Genomic DNA, 22,004 nt, shown 5'->3' with positions numbered 1-22,004 from the left:
AGGGGTTGTGGATTCTGGTGGGTGAATTATGACACCGATGGCAAACCATAGGGGAGAATCTTTTTTTAATTTTTTTATACTCCTTTAAAATGGTCTCTGAAATCCTTTTTGGTTGTGTCTTGTCAATTACAAATGTAAATCTCTGAAATCTTTACCACCCCTTCTCTTTGTCCCCAAAAGTATTACAGATAGTTCCACAGTGTACAGTTTTTAGAATCCACAATGCATTGTTTTAGATTCCACAAGTGGTAATTTGGTTCATGGTGCAGTTGTATAATTGATAGTTCCAGTCTTGGATGAAAAAATAGGTTCACAGTGTCAAACTACATCTTGTCCAGCCTCGCACATTGTACAATGGAGAAAACTCCAATGAAGCTCGATGATCCATAAGTTGAGAACAAAAACACACACATACACTCACAGATTCCTGCGCCCACACTCACATACACACACAAACGTCTTTCAGTGTTCCACATGGAGCTGAGCTCCATCCAGCCCATAGGATTCCCAGATTTGGGGAAACCACATAAATCCGTTTTATGCATCGCTCCATGATCAAGTTGTTGCAGAGGGACATCTGAAAAAACAAAAAAGGGAAAACTTCAGGTAGAGAGGGCTCTCTCTGCCCTCCAAGATGAGGAGGCCTCAATGAAAGAGATCTGCAAAGGTCCCTTGTTACTCCTGCTGCACCTCCTTTATCCCCCTCCTCTAAAGACAGAGAACCCCATTCGGAGCCCCCCTCCACACGCACACTAAGGGTCTAGGATGAGCATATTTCCTGTTTTAAGACCGTTCCGTCCTGCATACACTTGTAGACGTCCGCTGTTCTGACTGGTACACAAATGTACAGATGTGTCGAGAGGTCCGAGCGTGTCTGACAATAGCTAGAGCAACTTGCTTATAGGATTTTATTGTATGGTTGAGCCTAAAGCACGAGCTGCTTGCCAGTTTCCTGTGAAAAGACAGGCTCAGAGAGAAGCACGGCTCGGCATACAGAAAAAGGAAAATCTGGGATGGAGTAGCAGCTGGACTGGAATGACCTCTTCCTGGTTCAGCAATAAATTAGGAGTTTGCCCTTCAACTGATTTTGAGTCCAATATTTTTCTTGCCCTCTAATGGCTAATTTAAGGACATCTAAACCTTTGCTTACTAACTGTGTGTAATGAGAGAGAGAGAGATGTCTCAATGCCACATCACAATGTAAAGCTCTGAACAGAACATTTACATAAAATGACATATGGTCATACCATAATATAAAAAGATACGTAAAAAATAACTGCAGTAGTGACATTCTTTAGTTATTGATATTCTGTTTTATACGATGATGTAGCACAATGCATTTTCAGACTGATCTGTCTCTAAAATCTGAAAAACCAAAACCCTGATGATGAAGATGACATATGCTAATGCTCACTGAGCTTTACCTGAGGGATTATGCATGGTGGTGAATGGGAAGGAAACTCAAGGATTTTAGGGGTAAATTGTCATTAAGGAATGATGCAGTGGCAGAAGCATATCCGCTTGGCCATGCGCAGATTCCCTGCATTTCTCCATAATCCCAGATTATATATATATATCAAACCAGAGTTTGGAATATATTATGCAGATATTGTGCATGTGGCCCACAGCATGACACAGTACTGAAATGTCTTCCCACAAAATAGACTAGTATGAAACAAAGCAATTGGAGCAATGAATCAACATTGGCAAAGTGTTGGTTTGGGATTGAGAATCTGGTGTTCTTGTTTTGTCTCTTGCTTGAATGGTTCGAGCGTCTGTAAGTGTAATATCATTCATATCCAAAATGTTACGCCTCTCTGTGACTCATAAAATGATGTAAAGGAGAGAAAGAAAAGTGGAGAGATGGATAGATAGAGGGAGACTGATGGTGCTAGGGAAAAGAATGGAAGGATGGAAAGAAAGACAGTTAAAGAGGATTATAGTTCTTGATGTCTCTTTGTCTGGCTGTCTCAACCTGTAATCTCTCCTCTTTTCTGTTTTACTTTCTTCCTGGTGGCTTCACTCTATTTCCATCAAACTATCCCACGGCCACCACGGCTGTTAACTTCTGTCTTTCAAATTGCCCCTACCACTCTTATGTATCTCTCCTTCCATGTTCCCTTCTTCCATGTTTATCATCCTTCTTCATTTTATCTAATTAACCCTCTATTTCGGACTTCTCTCACTTCCTCCCTTGTTATCCGTTTGTGCAGGTTTTTAAAGGAGGGGGGGGGGGGGGAGTGTCCTCTGTCCTTGCTGACAACATCTCCTCTGACGTCAATGGCATACTTCTCCTGTTAAAGTGTGACATACAGGGACCGCCCCTCACAGGGTAATATCAGGTTTGGACTAAGCCGTGAAGTGGATCACCAGTGATCTGGATGTGGATCTGGGATTAGGGTTTTGTTACAGATGGCAAGAAAGTCCCAAGCAGAGTATCCTATTTGTCAGGAAATGCCTATTCTTCAAGGTTGAGCAATGCCACTGACATTCATAATGTTGGCAATAAAAGTCAGTAGCCGTGTTATTACCTAGTTTGATACAAAACCAGAGCATCTGTGATTCACAGCTACAAAACATCCCCTTAAGTAACTCAGAAGATCATCTATTTTCTTGAGTGTTCTCAAATTGTAAATGCAGTCGTTTCACCACACACTTCATCCTTGCCTCTCCAAAACACAGTTGTCCCCTGTTACTAGGCAACAGGGCAGCGTGTTTGGGAAGCAGAGGGGGCCATACTACCTTACTATCCTCACTCTCTTCCAAATTTAACTTGCTTCATAATCATTCCAATCAATCTGCATTGGAAGGTGATAGTGAGCAGATCAGGGCCTTGATTGGAACTGGAAATGGACACCAAACGGGTCTATTTCAATCACCAATTTTTCCAACCTTTTGTGTAGCACTGGGTCAATCAGATGGACAGGAGGAGCTACGGTCTAGACCAGGGCTCTTCAATAGGTGGCCCGCGGGCCGAATCCGGCCCCCGAGCAGCTTTGGACTGGCCCCCGGAGTGTGGTCCGGTAACCTCATTCAGTTCGTGACTATGAAAAAATAAAAATTCACTCGTGACCCGCGCCGGACTTACCATTGGGCTTGACTGGGCTCCAGCCCATGGGCCCCGTCCTGTAGGGGGCCCCGCCCGTTTACGTGCAGCGGAGGACTGAGCTATTAGCCAGAAAGCTAAGTTATGCTAGCAAGATTCATAGACAAGAACATTGTGTACGGTTGACAAACCGTAAATATAATTTGACAATATGTTTGACAAGAAGACTAGCTAGCTAACAAGCCATGTCATTGTCCCCAAATCAATATCAAGGTTTTCACAAACAAGGTATCGGCCATATACTAGTACTAGGCTACAGTACGGCCGCAGCATGTTTAGCGGGTTGAATAGCAAATGGATGTGAGATGATCGCATCAAAGTTGACATATTCTCCAAACAGTAATTATAATTTGACAGTATGTTTAACAACAAGACTAGCCAGCAATCTAGCCATGTCATTGTCCCCAAATCAAATCAAGATTTGTATGTGTTGGCCGCAGCATGTCTGAAGTAGAGCTAGGTTGACTAGCGAAGTGAATCGAATGGGATGTGAGATGAGCGGTTACGTGACACTGACTGACACAGTAAATTCAGAAAAGTAAAACTTTCCAAATAGGTTCAAAGAAATATTGAACTCATTGTTGTAATTACATGTTTGCTTGGTAAAGTTTCTCAAAATTGTAAACGGAGGTTTTGACTGTGTGACTGCGTCCCTGATGTTATTGTTACTTATTTCAGACACTTTGTACAGGCTCATACCAAGGAAAGATGTTCTTTGCTCATACAACGTAGCCCGCTCAATAATTTAGAACGGTGAACAGTTTTGCTGGAACTACTTGGCTGATTGGCTGCAGCTCACCTGGTTTGATTTTTGAATCCTTGGGCCTATGCGGCCTCATGGGCATATGTTGTTATATGCACTTACAAAATATAATATATTGACTCCTTCAGTATGTTGTTGTAATTTCTTTATTTGTTACCGTGATTACTCATATCCTCCGGCCCCTGACTTTGCCTCAATTTCAAGAACCGGCCCCAGCTCCAAACTAATTGAAGAGCCCTGGTCTAGACTGTGAGACAGACTATAAATGTATTCAAGCTGTATATTGTATCTTTAGTCTTCGCCTTTACCTGAGGAAAACTACTTGAGGTGCTTGAAATTAATAAACTTAAGTCTGAGCAGAGACTGTTAGATATTTTAAACCAACATCATCTATAAAATATTGTACTTATCTCAAACATCATAACACAATGTTAAGGTGGTTTTACATCCTGCCCCACCACGGTTTGTGTGTGTTCCTGATTGTGTATGTAAGTTTCTGTTTGTTTGTCAGTAGGCTGAGCACTGACATGGAAAATTCAGTATATATAATCTGATTTTGTGATTTAGACTTGGGCCTGAAAGGCTTGAGAATTTAATTGGACATCCGATCCTAAGCAGAGGCAACCAATACTGTTTCTTAGTGTGAAGATACCTTTTGTATATGAAACTGCATTTATCATAGATCTCATATAATATCAAAGTCTTGTATTTCACAGCTTGGTAAACACCAGTAATCAAACCATATAAAGGCACCAGTTTCATGTGCTCTTTGTCTCCCCTGTGTGTACATATTTGGAACGGCATTTACTAGACCCCTACAAACCTGAGTGCTTACAGGCTGTATTTACTTATTTTAACTTTCTGTATGTTTTCCTTTCATGTATATAAAGACACATTTACCAAAGTGTTGTGTCCTCCTTATGCCACCACACCACTACGTGTCGCTGTAATGTTCTGTTATGTGTGGGATTACCATGTACTGAGAGAGAAGGACTTAAGGTTCGAGAATAGGCTAACAAAGCGATGTACCATGCTGTAGAGCTGCTCCTACTTTCGATAAAGAGTGAAGTTAATGCCTGCCTCGTGTTACTTTCTTCTTGCAATATAACATAAAGATTGATGGGTGAAAATCGAATTAAACCTTAAAACTCCTTTCAGATATGTAAGTCACTAGACGCACTCCAAGCGACAAAAATCAATGTAGCATTGCACTCCCTTGGGTTCTGAAATGGACATCTGCAAAATTAGCACTTTGCACAGTACCCGGTTCTCGAAATAATCGTGGAAAACTAATTGCCCTAAAATCCCTTTATAAAACCACACAGAGATTCCTGCCATTATTAGATTTATGGATGAAGCTGATCTCCTTGTGTTCTGAACTTACTACCATGTCAAGTTGTTGACAGTGTGTGTAGTGGTCTCACCTGAGAAAGAGGACTTGGCAATGGGAGGCTGGTTACACATGGGTGATCGCCTGAGAAAGGAAACATGGCAATTATGGATTGTAAAAATGCATGGCAATGAAAAACACTGTATAAATCATGTTTTAGATATACTAACTCACTTGTTTGAGGCTCTGTCTTGTTGCAAGTTGGTTAGTGCAGCAAAGTTATTCCGTACTGTTCTCAAACTAGCCAGGACCTAAGTCATTTGGGAAACAGTGAAAGTACAGTATATGACATCAATTATAATGCTTCACGTATGCTCTTTCAAAGGACTAGAAAAGCATAACCAAATGCAAGTTGGATATTCAATCAAAATTATAAATGTTATCTAATAAAGTGAATTCCAGTCTAACCTGTGCAAATGGTGTGACTATCAGGTCATCCCCATGACTGCAAGAGAGGAAGAGAGAGGCTGCAGGTTAACACACACACAGAGACACAGTAATCCTCTAACATTTGGGGGAAAATTTTAACAAGTAAGGTGAAGAAGATATTACATGCAGTTGTCAACACTGATAAACCATATATTGACATTCTTGCAATGTTCTCTACTATTGAGTCATCTTACAAAAATGTGTACATTAAATATACAGTACAATGAATAAAATTAGACATTTTTATATATATTTAAAATAAATATAGATTGTGTCTGTGTGACAAGGCAATTGGATAAGCACACTGGTCAAACCTTGCACTATATCCAATGTGTAAATAAATGTCTTCCCTTTTAATCACATCCGACTAAATCTACTGTATAGAAATTATACATCTATACCATAGATGAAAGGAAGATAACTCCTTGAAGTGAGTTTTAGGTTACCAAAACGTTTTTGGTTCATTTGAAATAATTTTCTGAAAATTATGAGACAAAAAACGTTTTGCTTGTGTTTCCAGTCTATTTATTTACAATGCAGGTTCTGTTTTTTTAGCATATCGTCTGTCTTTCTGTCTCTTTCTCTGTATTTTTGTCTGTGTGTCAGTCCGACAATGTTTGAGTGTCTGCTCACGTGCCAACTGTGTGTCAGCAGGACCTGTCTGAGTGAAGGAACAGTGGAACACCAAGGCTTTGAGTGGTTCCACTCTGACAAAGGTCAGGCCTAAATCCATCCGCTGACAGAAACAAGGACATAAACTGTGCCAAGAAAACTATTCCTTTCCTCAGACCCCCACTTGCCTCAGGGGGAAAGTCCCTGTACTTACTGTAAGTCCCTCTGGATAAGAGCGTCTGCTAAATGACAATGTAAATACTATATCTAAAATAAATTTCGTAAACATAACAATGGATTTTGCCACTAAATGTTGGTGTTAACTTTTTTATTTTTTCAAAAATGTCCCTTTCTACCCGGCAGAGTCTGATTTACCAAGGGATCCTTTAAAAGGTGTATACTTTACAGTTGAATATTAGCTGATATTTAACTACGTACATTTAACTGATACAAATGCTGCTATTGCTTGCTAGGTACACAGCTGCCGACGCTAGCTAGCTAACGTCAACACAAAAAAAGAAAAGAAAAAAAGATCTGTTAGCTATAACTAGCTAGTATGTAACTATCTGTGCTGTTGATTTATCAGACATAAACGTTGACGTGTAGCGTAAGGGGTCCCATTATCGTCCACCTAGCTCTCGACGCTCGTTAGAAAGTTTACCAAAATGTCAATATAAAACAAATTAAAAACGTTATGTCACAGCATTGTACTTTAATATATAGATACACACCTATAGTATAACCTATAGTATAACATTAGCCAAGGGGCCCCATTATCATCCACCCAACCACTTTCAATGGATAAATGATACTTGTGTTTCAATTGCACTGTATAAATATATGCTGGGGAGGGACAGATAGCCAGTTGGACTTTGTGAACCAGCCCAAACTCTGTTGCGGGTAGGGAAACGTAGACAACCCCAGAGCTCTGTACTTGTTGATTTCCAACTGCTGCATTAAAGCTGATATTATGGGACCTCTGCGACTCCAGACCACTCTTTCTAGAACACAGATTTGTGTCATTGAATACTATCATTACATATTGGAATAGACACATAGATATATGAATCCTTCAATTTACATACTCAAATCTTAAAGTAAGAAGCTGTAATTTGGTTTGCAGCAATATAAGATGTGTACTCATGGATGAGTTAATTGGGTGTGCTTTGCCTTCAGCAAGGGCACAACCTTTGTTCTCTCACATACTATATATTTTTTTAGTCATTTAGCAGACGCTTTTATCCAGAGTGACTTACAGTAAGTACAGGGACATTCCCCCCCGAGGCAAGCAGGGTGAAGTTCCTTGCCCAAGGACACAACGTCATTTTTCACAGCAATCAGGAATCGAACCGGCAACCTTATGATTACTGGCCCGATTCCCTCACCGCTCAGCCACCTGACTTCTATATATATTATTATTGGGTGTGCTTGCCTTCGGCAAGAGCACAACCTTTGTTCTCTCACATATTTATTATTATTAGTGGTGGGCATAGATTAATTTTTTTAATCTAGATTAATCTCACTGTAATATTGGCGTTAATCTAGATTAATTTAGATTAAAGAATTCCGCCAAAGGCATTCAGAATGTGTGCTACCCAAATAATGACTAAAAGTAAGTCTTTGAGAACAGGTTTCTCAAGCCAGGTGGCGCATTAGACCAGGAGCTCATCTCCTGTTTCCAAAATGCATCACAAACTGCTTGAGAAAGCTGTTCTACTATGATAATTGGTGATGAAAATAAATTATGTTCAATAAGATGTACTTGTGTTTATTAACTGTTTATTAGATTAGTTAGCTTGGCTGATAGAGCTGTGCTGACGGGCTTGCCTCGGTTGCACTCAAACTTCGTAGTTTGACGACGACTCTTCCCCTGCGCTACATCAGTGCTTGGCACGGCATCTTCAGCATTAGCTAAGGGATGCTTTGCGTTTAGGTGGTATTTGAGACTGGAAGAATACCTACAGTAAACTATTTCCGCATAGCACAAGGTGCAAACAACCTTAGTCTTGTCGAGATTTCCATTGGGAAGCTTCTTAAAAATACATTTTCCCTGAAGCAAACCAGGCGGCTTCATACTGCATCCATGTTAGCATGTCACGTTTGATGTGATAATATCATACACAAGGCATACACACAGCTTCGAAGACTCGGTTTCGCCCCCTACAGTGCAATTCGGATAGGTATACATCCGCGCTAAAATATCAAGGTGAAAGTCATCATAGCTTGCGTAGTATAGACCCAGCTCCCAACCCAACTTTGAGAATAGATTAACTGCGATATTTTTTTTATCGCTGATAAGAGTCGCAGCGCGTTAACGCCGATAACGGCCCACCACTAATTTAAACTCAAGCTTTTGTGGTGCGTTGCTGTCTTCAATTAGCCTGGCTCTGCCCTCCTACATACTTCTGCTCAATTTTGATTTTGCTTTTGTACTAGGTCTGGGATTTCGGTGTATAAGAAACAACATTTTTGTAGGTCCAATCAGCGAACAGAGGGAATGGCTGAGAACGATGACGTTGATGTTGTTCGCTAGTTTGAGTTGTAGGTCAGTAATGGCGGCGGAGTCGCTGCCGAATATCCAAAAGTTAAAGCCGGAGCAAGAACAATCTTTTGATTTTCCAGCTATGGCAGCTAGCTCCGTTACAGTAGTGGTGAAGGAGTTGGCTAAGGCGAAGGCTAGTGATTGGTTATGGCAGATCAGAGTGGCTCTGGACAGATCCAATAGTTTTAAACTTCAACAGAGTACCCGCCTTTAAGGAAGTTAACACTTGTCAATGGAGTGATCCCAGACCCTCTGTACAAATGAAATTTACGAGGGTCTGGTTAGGACCAGGCTAGTCTTCAATGCCACAGCCTAAACTGTATGTCAAAAGAAATTTTCTCATTTCCGGCGCTTTAGCCATCGCGATTCCATCTGCCGGTGACAGCGTTGTTTCAATAGCTTGTTTCAAAGGGGGTTCTTAATGAATTATGCAATATGAGTAGGCTAAATGCTTGACAATATCACTAGAAGGGGAAAACTTAAGGGGACGGACCCACCTGCAACCGACGCAAGCATGCACACCCTACAATTTCCCCAGAAATTGTACTCTCTCTAGTTAGTTTAATATAATTTTTAAATTCAGGCTTGTCACATTACGTAACTTTGTTCTGAACAGAACTGGGTGTGCAGACACATACGATAAATTTCTGCTCCATCTTGAAATTGTAAAACCTAGAAATGTTTACCATGACCGTTGACAACCTTGGCAACTCTGCACCAGGCATTATTTTTGTTAAGATCTCTGTAATCGTACAGAGACGTATCAAAAAAGACTGGATGTGCACACACAATAGGTGCGTTCGACGTGACCTGACTTCATGCAGCGCTGCAGCCAGCTGCAGGCGGCTGACTTGAAACAGTGAATTCTGGTTAGACTTTTTGTCCGACTTGAGACCGTTCCGAGGCTAGGTCACTGTGACGTAGCCATCAAAGTACCGTGAGATCGATTCAAGAACTGCCGGCTGTGTAGCCGAGCGCATTTCTCAAGAGCAACTGCACGGGTTCAAATGACGACACAGCTATTTCATGATTGGCCAGACTCACACACGACAACTTTGACGCGTGTTTTGTAATTATTCTGACACCTTCAGTTTCGCTAACGCTCAAATCCGGACCAAACAGTTTAATTGAATTAAACATTTGTTGAAGAAAGGGTTATAGTCCGCCTCTTCACTAACGGAAAGACTAAGTTTAATTATAAATAAAGTAAAGTAAGCAAACAGCGCTTGATCAGCCATGACTGATGTCAACGCAGCAAACCACGAGAAGCTGGAATGTCCGACTTTACAGAGCCGTTTTCAACTCCTCCCCGACTGCAAGCGGCTACTCTCGCCGGTCGTTTCATGCAGCCGCAGTCCATGTCGAACGCACCTAATAAGTTTCTCCTCCATCTTGAAACTGAGAAACCTAGAAAATGTTTACCATGACCAACGGTTGCTACGTTACAAGAAACCAATCCGATTGGCCAACACCAGCATTTAACGTTCCTTATTTACATAAAGTTGAGAAAATCCAGCTTGCTCCGCTCGCCTTCCCACAATGCCCTACACGAGTTCATTGACAATGAATTAGAAGCCGACACGCCGCCCGCTCCGCTGTAGTGGACATGCACCGTAAGGGCTGATCAACTTAGCCTCAAGTTTAATTCATAACAAAGGATATGAAAAAGTGTGTTATGTATTATGCAACAAAAGAAAAGAAAAAGTGTAATATTTCTTAAATGAGTTCTTGAGTACATGTCCAGGAGGGTATTCCAGAAAGCGGATTTAACCAACTGTGATCTTAACCCTGAACTCTGAGTTGATTTATCCTAAAACGGGAAACTGTTCCAGAACAGCTGATTTGAATTTGTTCAATCAACTCGAAGTATGTCTACTCAGAGTTTAGCGAGTGAATGAGGTCTATTACAAGCCAACATCAACAAAAGTAGCTTAAAATGAAATATAAAAACATACTTCGAGGTACGGCATATTTTGCAGAGGCCAATAAGCTTGTGATTGTTGCCTATGTCACTTTGGTTTGAATTATATTTCACGATACAAAGTAAATATCAGTTAGTGCCTATTTCCATTTATAGTAGCAGTAACGCCCAACAGAATGCTTTTCATCACAGGATGATGATTATGATGATGAAGAGACGTTGACTGCTGCCGCAGAGAGGAATGCAGAGATGCCTACATGTATGGTAGCTACTGGTAGTTATCTCCCCATCAGTGTTGCCACAGTTACTTTGAAAAAGTAACTGTGGCACGTTACAGTTACTTGATTTTAAAAGTAACTTACTTACTTTACAAGTTACTTGATTTTAAAAGTAACTAAGTTAGATTACAAGTTACTTTATTAGTTACATTCAGCAGCTGCCGACAACACCCCCGCCGCCTCAACATAAAAATAGGTGTGTTCGACCGGCGGCGCTGCATGAAGTCCAACGCACCTATTGAAAACCGTCTCTATAAGTTTGACTGTGCAGTGCTGCGACTCCAAATGTTTCTTCAAATTTGACGTCGTGTTTTTGTAGCTTGATAGCGCTTTGTCGCCACCAGCACAGAGTGTACAACGAACCTTGATATTTCCATCTTTAGCTGACAAATACTCAAAATAGTGATTGTATTTCCAACTCGAAAATGCGCATCTCTCTCTCTCCTGCTGCATTGTTGTTTGTGTCGCTGAGTGGTAGGTCTATGTATATACACATGACGTGACCCTCGTGCTGAAAACGTGACTTAATTGTCGCATAGGCTTAACTCCCAGAGACGCAAGAAGAAATCAAATATATATTTTACTATTAATGACAAAATAGTAACGCATAGTGATTTGGACAAGTAACTTTAATGTGATTACTGGTTTGGAAATAGTAACGCGTTAGATTACTCGTTACTGAAAAAAGTGGTCAGATTACCGGCATCACTGCCACCCATGTACTTTTATTTACAGTCTTGTGTGTAATTGTCAGTTTTAAATGTACACTGAAGTGATCAGAATAATGAATTGGAAACAAATTGCACATTCTGATCCTGTTGAACAGAGCATGGATGGGCATTGCCAGGAGGGGGGTCCATCAGCCAGCATAGCTGCACACTGTGAGATGATCAGTTAATGGCAGGTGAATTCTGCATGCAGATCTGTGGAATTTAATGTAATCTAATGTATTCCCAGTTACCAGTAAAGGAGTTGTACAAACGGCATCTCATGAAGCAAGTGCAAAAAACTGACTAAGAAATGGTGTACTTAGAGCAGAAGATTAGGAAGGCTGATCTTGAAATTGATTTGCTGGATCAGGTGAATAATGTTAATTGTAGGAAAAATATATAAATACTCATTGTTGGATTTCTATTTGTAGGCAAACAAAACCAAATGAAATTTAAATGATTTGCTTTTATTTCAGTGCCAAAAAGCATTTGGTCAGTTCTGAGTGCGTTACACAGTGTGTAACATTAGCGATGTAAGGGCTGAGAATGTTGCCAAAATAAATAATGAAATGTGACGGAAAACTGTAACATTCACTTAGGTATTCATCAGAGAATTAAACCACATCTAATCGCAGTTTTATAATCCTCTCCCGACGTAAGGCTAAGCGAATTAAATTTAGTTTGAGATCGGTCGGCTGAACCAGGAAAGGACACCCCATGTCTGCCAGCTGTATCAGGTTAAGAAAGTGGGAGGGGATATGTAGAAATGCAGTTTGTTAAGGAAAACCTGCCAGCGAGCAGGCTAGGTTCACAGAGTCAGTTACCATGGACACTGACCCACAGTTTACCTCGCGTTACCTCTCTTTGTGGAACGGAAAACCCAGAGTTTGCCTCAACTCAGGGTTAGTGTTAACCAAATCAGGGTTTTCACTAAATCCGCTTTCTGGAATAAACAAGCAGTGTGTCTAAAAGAAACATTTTTTTTGTACATCCAGACAGTACAAGTGAGACCCTGTCCTTTTTACATATTTTCTTTAGTCCTGTAGATCCCCCTTGAGTTTAAATTACTCTCCAACTTGAAACTATAAACAATACAATTCATCAAATCAAATGTCCATGTCTCCACTGGCTACCTATCATGGCCCGTATCAGATTCTAGACCCTGGTATTGACCTTCCGAGCAGTGAACGGGACTGCACCCGTCTACATCAAGTCTCTCCTGCAGCCTTACACCCCCACCCGTCACCTACGGTCTTCTTCAGACAACCGCCTGGTGGTCCCACCGCTCAAGACCGCCCGGTCCCAACACAAGCTCTTCTCCTGTCTGGCCCCCCAGTGGTGGAATCAACTCCCCACCTCCATCAGAGATACTGTCTCTCCACCTTCAAGAAAAGGCTCAAGACGCACTTGTTCCGGGAGTACAACGGTACTTAGGAATGGTTCGCTTGACCCGATGTTAGTTTCCTCAAGGATCACAATGACTCTTGCTTAGAGACTTGTTGCTCTTGTGGTTAGTGGTAACTGTTTTAAGTTTTTGTTCTCGCTGTGATATATTGTTTTTATTACTGTTGCTTGCTTTTTTCCACAGGTACACTTGCACTTATAGCGGTTCATGTTGTTTAATTGTAACTTGTTTAACTACATGCTCTTATGGTTCTTCCCTTTGGCACTTACTTTGGTTGTTCACAATGTGTGCTTCATGTTTTGGCTACTCGCGATGTTTTTTGGCTATCTTGTTGTTATGATCAGTGACCTATGCACTTTGTAAAGCTCTCTCTTGGAAGTCGCTTTGGATAAAAGCGTCTGCTAAATGAATAAATGTAAATGTATTTGTATAGCCCTTTTTACACGCAAGCATGTCACAGAGGGCTTCACATACGCCCATAGAACTGCCCCTCAACCAACCTAAACCCTCAAGGATTCATCAAGTGAGACTTCATAAATGAACATAAAACAGATGCTTGCCTAAGTGCTTGGTCTGATTTTCATTTAGCATTGTAGCGTAAGTATTTTTGATGACAGTATCATGACACAAGCAAACATATTCTGTCTGAAACACAAGAGTTTCATACGTTTCTTTTCTGCATTAAAACACTGTGGAAATCTCAAGAGGTGTTATTCCAAAGCTACCCCAGGCAGCAGTTCTCTCTGGTGGTTGTAAATCAAGGGAGAGGAAGGGGCGTTCATTGGAGAAGGTAGGTTTAACATTGTATGGGAAGTGGTTTTAGTTCAGTCCAGTAAGAATAAAATGTCCTTGTTCCACTAATTCTAGTCTTATAGTTTTGCAGTGTAAAGGCATGAACACACCAAAGTTCGGCAAACAGCTCCTGAACAGTGGTCAGTGAGTGGAGCAAGTTTGCAATACATATTTCTATATCTATTCTTACATTTACATTTAGTCATTTAGCAGACGCTCTTATCCAGAGCGACTTACAGTAAGTACAGGGACATTCCCCCAAGGCAAGTAGGGTGAAGTGCCTTGCCCAAGGACACAACGTCAGTTGGCATGACCGGGAATCAAACTGGCAACCTTCGGATTACTAGTCCGACTCCCTCACCGCTCAGCCACCTGATTCCCTATTCTTGTTTCAATGCTCTACATGACTCTACTGTATCCATGTATGTATGTCTGCGGGTAGTTGTGGCCTGTAAATGTAACCCCCCAAACACATGAAACCCATGACCGCAGGTGCAATGGTGGTCATCATGTCAACAAGACAGCACAGTATGTGCTGCAAATAAAGTGGGCTAAACATAATAGCCTACACAATGGCCTATTGCACACGTTTAAGCATTGCAATGCATGGTAATTATGATTTATATTTTCAAAACTAGGTCTATAGTGTTTCATAAAACAGTTAAGTTTACTTGTAACCATCCATCCGCATCTCCCTAGTTGTAGGGCACATATCAGTTACATGCAACTTGATATTTCAACTGTTTTCACATAGCTGGCTGCATTATATGCTAAGCTCATGACCGAGCTCCCATAGGCTTTTGCATTATGCATACATTGGTGTTGGGTTCCCATGAGTGAGCAAATGAGCAAACCAGAGCCACATAAAAACCTTGAGACACCATTGTACATTTAGTCTGTAACCATTGCTGTCAACCATCTCAAATTGTGCATGATTTCCATATTACAGTTACACTTTACTGTACGTTACCGTGTCCTTGTTACAGTGTAATTAAACCAAAAGTCCTGCGTATTAAGCACTGTAATAACATCAACAACATCTAACTATAAAAACAGAAATCTGTGTGTGCGTGTGTGTGTGTCTGAGGTTTTATCTCGAGAACCCAGCACACAGTATGAAGTTGAAATGTGGCAAGTGTTTTGCTCAGGACCTACATTTAAATTTGTACACTGCCAATGGTACTGCACTAGTGTTTGCTGCTTAGCATTCGGCCCACGGACACTGCACTAGACAGAGACAGAGACAGAACGCAGAATACAGCAACAAGACAGAACGGATTTTGCAAGAAGCGAAATGGGCAACAGGTGCCACTTTGTTAATACAAAATGTGGATGTAATACTATTTGAGGGGAAGACAAAACGCCCAATCTTCTTTTAAGGTTTTAAGGACCGCAAAAATTATTTGGGTTTGTCTGATCACAAGTTAGTGTAAAATCACCAAACTCCCTTTGATTTCAAGGATTACTTGATTAAGTGATCAGAATAGGGTTGGAGCAGGGGATTATTTGAAAACCACAGTTTTCAACATGCCATGCAACCTTCAGTGCAACGATGGAAAACTACACACGATGAAAGAACTGATCTGAAACTCAGAGCTTAGTCCTGAGCTTGGATATAAACCTGTAAACCATGCTACATCCACTATGTCTTGTCTTTGGGATGTTCCCGTTGAATGTTCAACAAAAGGGAGTTTTAACTGCACCACTCAGGGTTCCAAATTTTTGTTATGACCATAATGACCATAATACTATCAAGCCAGCAGCACTGATAGATTACATTTACATTTAGTCATTTAGCAGACGCTCTTATCCAGAGCGACTTACAGTAAGTACAGGGACATTCCCCCGAGGCAAGTAGGGTGAAGTGCCTTGCCCAAGGACACAACGTCAGTTGGCTTGACCGGGAATCGAACTGGCAACCTAGATAGATACTTTGTAGTCTGTACTGTCCCTTTACTATTGCTACTGAGCGGTCTTTACAAGCCAGTAGAATCTACACTAGCTCTTTACCTCTGCTGCATAACTAGCTTTACAAGTTTGCTTGTTGTGTTTAAATTTAAATGTTTAAATTTTCCATTGGCTTGCTTTTACATGCTTAATGTGTTTTGTAATGTATATACTCTTAATGCATATATATTCGTCTACCATTCATTAAAAAGTGTTGCATTTATTTATTTTATTCATTTATTTTTGTATGTTGCATGTTTCTTATGATGTAATATTCATTCATGCTATATGTGTGCTTGGTAATATGTTAGCACTTCACATTCTCCAGGATAGTGCTCGATTGTCTCATTTCAGAGAGGGCAAGGAATAATTTTTACAGTTCTTCTATTTTGGCCCACATGGGTGATCTGTTTTTTTGCTTCCCTCTGGAAAATCTGAGTCAAACATAAGTGTTTGTATCCCCCCCCCTTTTTTTCCCCTCTGTGAAGCACATTGTGTTGCCTCCTTGTATGAAATGCGCCATATAAATAAAGTTTGATAAAATAAATAAAGTTTGATTTGATCAAGTATATACATTACTAAAATACACAGACCGACAACATTCAAACAGAAAAAATATCTTATATTTTTAACCGTTTAACCGTTTTAACCAGTATTTTAGGATAGTTATTCTGTGCATTAAATATAAAATTTTGTAGCTACATGTGCATTTTGGTTTGTGCGTCAGTGAAGTGAGGTATAAAGCAAGGCATTGCAGACACAGGCAGAGCATTCCTCTTTAACAGCATAACCTGCACGTACTGCGAGGGGCCAACACTTCAAAAGATACCTCCATCATAAGGCCTCCATAACACTGTCATTAGCATGTCATGAACAAGTGTGGGATCTATTTAAATTACTTCTCTAAAGATTGGTCCAGAGAAGAAACTGGAGTTTCACATCAACATAGCCATGTGATAGCCATCCAGCTAATTCTACATAGTTCACTAATTGAACATGGTTCAATTTAGGACATTCAAAAACGGACTAAAATGAACTTTTCTTGACTTGCACAACTAGCTGGTAAGGTATAGCCCTTGCTAGCAAGCTTCCCTAAAAGTATCATGTTATACAAATGATGTCTTATTTAGGCCCTTATGAAGGAGGTCTTAAAGTGTTACTGATTAATTTCGCTTCATCAGCAACGCCATCACTTACTTTCCACTAATGACGGGTTCAGACCGTCGCGAGACCAGGCCTGGCCTCTGCAGATGGTTATTCCTAATAATAAGAACACAAAATGTATGACACTGAGCTGGGGGTCATGTAGCATTGTCCTGATGACTGTCACCATGAGCCACAAAATACTGGACACAAAGTGTAAATTCCTGGGTTTCCAGTGCTTCAGAGTGACTGTTTCCTATTTTGTGATATAAAATGGCAAAAAAAATAAAAATGTTCTTGTAGTGCCACCAATAACCGTATATGTGGATATCATGCAGAAGTCATTTTTCATTTAAAAGGTAGGCTACCACTTTTCTTCATATGATGGGACCTATTTTAACCCTCAAAGCATCTTTTTCTCTGTCACTGCATTGGCAACCAGATGCACTATAAACATATGCATCCTTAAATGGAATGTACTGGGTATGAAGATCAAGACAACATTAAAAGCAGAACTGAACATTTAAGACATACACAAAACATATTTTAAAACACCATAAAAATTAGTTAAGTCACTTTGTTTATCCTTCTTGTGAAAAAATTTAAGAGGAATGACCTTGTGGACTAGTATAACAGTAAAAGCCGAATTATACTACTCCGACTCCGTTACGGACAGACAGACAGACAGACGGAGTCGGATGGATTCGTTGAATTTATAGTACTCCAAAGGCTGTGGGTGCTGAAAACAATTCACCGCCAGAAGAGTAGGTGGCGCTGCACTGCAATGCTAGCTATGTTATCGAAAAGTCCGAGCAAATTTACAAATTAACCGTTTCATCAATAAAATAAGCACATTTTCAGCAACTACACTGCCCATTTCTCATCACATTTTAATTCAGATGCTGATTTACATGTACTGTTTAGCTGAAATATGAATTGTAAAAACGTACAGCAATGGCGGTCAAAGGATTCTGTTTGTCTTGTTGGTCTCGGCAACCCCACCCCCGCCCCTGACGCAAGCGGTTCTTAATACGGACCAATCACAGCCAAGGAGTATCCGTAAAATGACGGACGGATAGTCAGGAAAATCAGGAGGTGCACGTAGAGCTCTCCGAGGGGCTCGGAGAGGGCATTCCACATCGGAGAGGGTGTTCCCTGTCTCTGTGAAAACGGAGTAGTATATTTTGGCCTTAAGTTAATTATAGAGAAAAAAGCACATTAGTTTTAGAGAAAAAAGCACATTAGTTTTAGAGAAAAACTTAACCCCATATCGAGTTAGTGAAATAGGGCATTTCATATTGCAAAAACATCAAACCTCACAACACTGAATGTAAAAAATGCATCCTCTGTTAACTATATTTAAATGCAGTGGGAACTGGCTTATGATGTTTTACTGGGAGAAGAAAAAGCTTGAGGGCCAAGGAAAAAAGACGTCTATATTAATTACTACTTCAGCTCAAAGAGGCTGATAATTTTATGATCCCATCCTTAGTGGCATAGTCTAGGTAAATTATATTTGTTTAAATATAATGTATTTATATCCTTACAGAAAGTAAAGCCACAAGACACAGTACCATAACTTAGGTTTCTATAGGCAGGCCAAATAGTGATTAACATGACAAGACCCCCAAAGTGGACCACTGTCTGTGCATTTTTTATCTAGTTCTGAAAAATATTTGTACATCATTCTTTTTACCAAACAATTTGACACTTTTGTAATTGCGCTCACATGTTGCGTCCTCTGCACACACAAAAAAAAGTACATCAAAATATTTGTTCGGATAAACTTCATATCAGGCCGGTAAATCCTTTAGAAGGCCAGTAAGACACACATGTCTTAAGTATCTTACTTGATGACATTAGTGACCCTGGTAGTCTTTCTCAGCCAATGAACAAAGTACACCAGGGACATTCTGTACTGAAAAAAACTAAAAAACACACCAGACAAAACAGATGATGTCAAAAGATAGGACACCTACCAAAATAAATAAGAATAGTTTCCTCTGAGAGAGAAAAACACGCCTATCCTAGGTTTTCTCTTACATGTCGCTGGCTATCGACGAGTTGCGGGACATGGACTTGGGCGACAGGTCGTAGTCGCTGTCTGAGCGGTAAAGGAAGGACTCCCTCCGCTGGCTGTGGACGAAGTTGGCCTGCAGGATGAGGCCGGAGCTCGGGCTGGCCATGGGGTCCAATGGGCTTCGACCCGCCGATGTGCCATTGTCCACATCGAAGCTATGGACAAAGAGACAAAAAAGGGAGCGGTTAGGGAAAGGTTCTAACGTAAAAAGTCAAATGAGGGGGCATATCATAACTTAAGTTAAGATAAGAATGATGTTAAAGTACTTTATAGAAGGCACTTTTCCATGTCAAAAGTACATTTATAGGCTACAGTTGTGACAGGGAGTCAGTCCTTTGGAGATTAATGAAAATTACAGTGCACAACAGTTTCTCGAGCAACCTTGATGTACATCTTTGTCCTTCTGCTGGAGTTAAGCGCAGATTTCCCTGCAGATTTAGCTGTTACCTTAGCAAGAAGCCCACACTGGCAACACAGGGTCAGAGCGGTGGGTTCATGTGAGGAAAAACCCCTGTGGGTGTATTTTGGGTGTATGTGTGCATGTTTGCGTTTACGCACATCTGGCCAATCCCAGGAGGATGACATAAAAGCCTCACATACATCACAAAAAAGTGAGAAAAGCAACAAGGTTCATGCATACAGACGTACAGACATCTAATCAAAAACACATACAAGCACAGTAGGGATTCCCACTATGACGTGAACAAACCACAACGGCACTTTCCCAACATTGTCTATAGCCTCTTCTTTTTTAAATCCATTCCCTGATGACATGCCCAAAGTTCCAAAGTGGGGCAGGCTAATTTCAAAAGGAGCCCAATAAAGCCTGTGTGTATCCATGCTTATCACTGTTCTCACCAGAGCAGTGGCACCGTGCACTCCAATACAGTACGTCACCCAGTGTGACGCAAAAGAGGCCAGAATCTATTAATATGAATGCACTGATCTAGTTCTTCCATTACATAAAAAGTGTAACAGGGACTGAACTTCTGTAGCTCTCTTATATCAATGTCAGCAGTGGTGTTGAATCCTTGAACAGCTTTAGAGAGACTGGGCCCCCCAATTATTCAGATAATGGTGATAAAGCATAACTCCGGTGTTCAGTGACTATCAATATCTCCATGACCCAGGTCCAGATCCCTCTTAATCCTTGGTTTTAATCTATATTAGAAACACAGGGGCATTTACATCCTCCCAAAAACATAGAACATGTTAGCAGTACCATGTTATTTCACAATAGAACCACTATGTTCCAAGTTCATCCAAGTGGTTCTTGCCAGAAAGAAAAGACACAGAAAGAATCATGGCTTATGTCTGTCCTTTCAGGACACTACAATGACAAATAGATATTTTAGTTATTGTTTAGATATCTATCCTAAAAAGCAAAAGAACAGGCCACAGAGTGACAAAATAAGGAACCCCTTGACAAAGCAGAGCAATCAAAACATATGAAAACATATGGACCTTCTATTCGACTCGGTGTGGAGAGTATGTTTTTACCTTTTAACTTGCTAAATTGTTGGAAAGGTTGGGATTTGCTTTTTGCTTCTACAAAGTAGTGTAGACATACAGTATGGTTCGGTATCCAAGTCAAGCGGTTCTACTATGATTTAATGAAACAAATGAACATTTGGTTCTATGTTTTTATTATTTTCTGATGCCCATTGCCAATATGTCCTGACAGAAATATTGTGAAAAAAGAGGGCAATCCCTCTAAAATGAACAAACCCATGGGAAAAAACTTGGACCCCCTTACTGAGGATGAAGTCAAAACCACACTGAATTTTAAAAAATTAAATTACAGTACTTTTTCTGTAAATTATACGTGTTTTTTGTGTATTTTCCTATATGACAGGAAATACAGATAGAAAGACAATGGCAAAATGTAAATCTATATATTTACATTCAAATTACAGCAAAATATTGTTACTTAAAAATACACTAAAATGTCAAATATTAATAACATTTTCACCAAAATGTTCTGTTAAAACACATAATTTCACTTTATACTAGCTATTTTAACAGTTATTTTGCAAATATTTACTTTCATCCCATGGACAAATAACTTCTTAACTTTTCACGGGTTAGGGTTAACCCCCCGTGGGGTCGCGAGACAACGAGGGGGAGTCGCGAGATGATTTCCAGAAATCAAGGAACATTGTAAAACAATTAGAAATAGCGTATTTTAGCCAAAATTTTAACAAGTTAAAAACAGTAGTTAAATTAATGCATGCAAATAAGCCATCAGCCTTTTGATTTTCCATTCACTGTAAGTACGGCAAACCATCTGACATCCAAGCAGGAGGACGGATTAGTTGAACTGTCAAGCGACCGGACGTTAAAGACAGCGTTTTCAGCCAAGACACTGGCTGAGTTTTGGATTTCAGTGGAGAGGGAATACCCATGGCCGTGGGAACTATGGGCGATGAAGGTGCTGCAGCACCCCTTGATAGCACAAGAATTTAAAATAATATGACTTGAAAATCCATCACCGCGGCACAGCCCCGCAGTAGCGGACTGGCCATCGGGAGCACCGGGAGAAGAATAACGATGGAAAACCAGGCAAAGAAACTTAAGGGTGGGGCTGAAAAATTAAGAGACATCACCTTCACTAGATAAGGTTTTACCAATTGAAAAACTGCTGTTTATTTTACACTAAAGCTCAAAAAATATTTTGCGCTCAAATAAAGGTTACAAAAATTGGCTCGAGCGCTGGCCGCGCTCGCATTTACTATCAAACTACCAAACTAGCATCACATCAAGCATTTGCATGCATTAACAGGTTAGCTGTGGTGGCGTACCTCAAGCCCAGACGCAGTACAGAAGCAAAATATAAATTGAGCAGAAGTACGTAGGAGGGCAGAGCCAGGCTAGCATTTGATACCA

At 40.5% G+C, this 22,004-nt stretch overlaps 1 protein-coding gene across 1 annotated transcript; it reads right to left on the bottom strand.

Moving 5' to 3' along the window:
• Nucleotides 1-316: 316 nt before the first annotated feature.
• Nucleotides 317-19,191, bottom strand: LOC136964411 (3',5'-cyclic-AMP phosphodiesterase 4D-like). Its single transcript, XM_067258522.1, has 5 exons — nt 19,082-19,191; nt 5,668-5,704; nt 5,434-5,510; nt 5,294-5,343; nt 317-577 (listed from the first exon to the last, which is right to left on the bottom strand). The coding sequence occupies exons 1-5, from the start codon at nt 19,111-19,113 to the stop codon at nt 324-326; spliced, it is 450 nt and encodes a 149-aa protein (XP_067114623.1). The 5' UTR covers nt 19,114-19,191; the 3' UTR covers nt 317-323.
• Between the last annotated feature and the right edge of the window lie 2,813 nt (nt 19,192-22,004).

Source organism: Osmerus mordax, chromosome 20, assembly GCF_038355195.1.
Source record: "Osmerus mordax isolate fOsmMor3 chromosome 20, fOsmMor3.pri, whole genome shotgun sequence".
In the NCBI taxonomy this organism is placed as follows: domain Eukaryota; kingdom Metazoa; phylum Chordata; class Actinopteri; order Osmeriformes; family Osmeridae; genus Osmerus; species Osmerus mordax.
The sequence above is the reverse complement of the archived record's forward strand: the minus strand, read 5'-3'. Positions and strand labels throughout refer to the sequence as shown.

Bases quoted from the DNA above. Each gene is read 5' to 3' on its own strand.
- LOC136964411 (XM_067258522.1), bottom strand. From the start codon at position 19,113: ATGTCCCGCAACTCGTCGATAGCCAGCGACAT. The intron at 5,705-19,081 runs GTAAGAGAAAAC...CCTCTCTTGCAG, and splicing joins TCGTCGATAGCCAGCGACAT to TCATGGGGATGACCTGATAG. The intron at 578-5,293 runs GTGAGACCACTA...TTGTTTTTTCAG, and splicing joins TGCCAAGTCCTCTTTCTCAG to ATGTCCCTCTGCAACAACTT.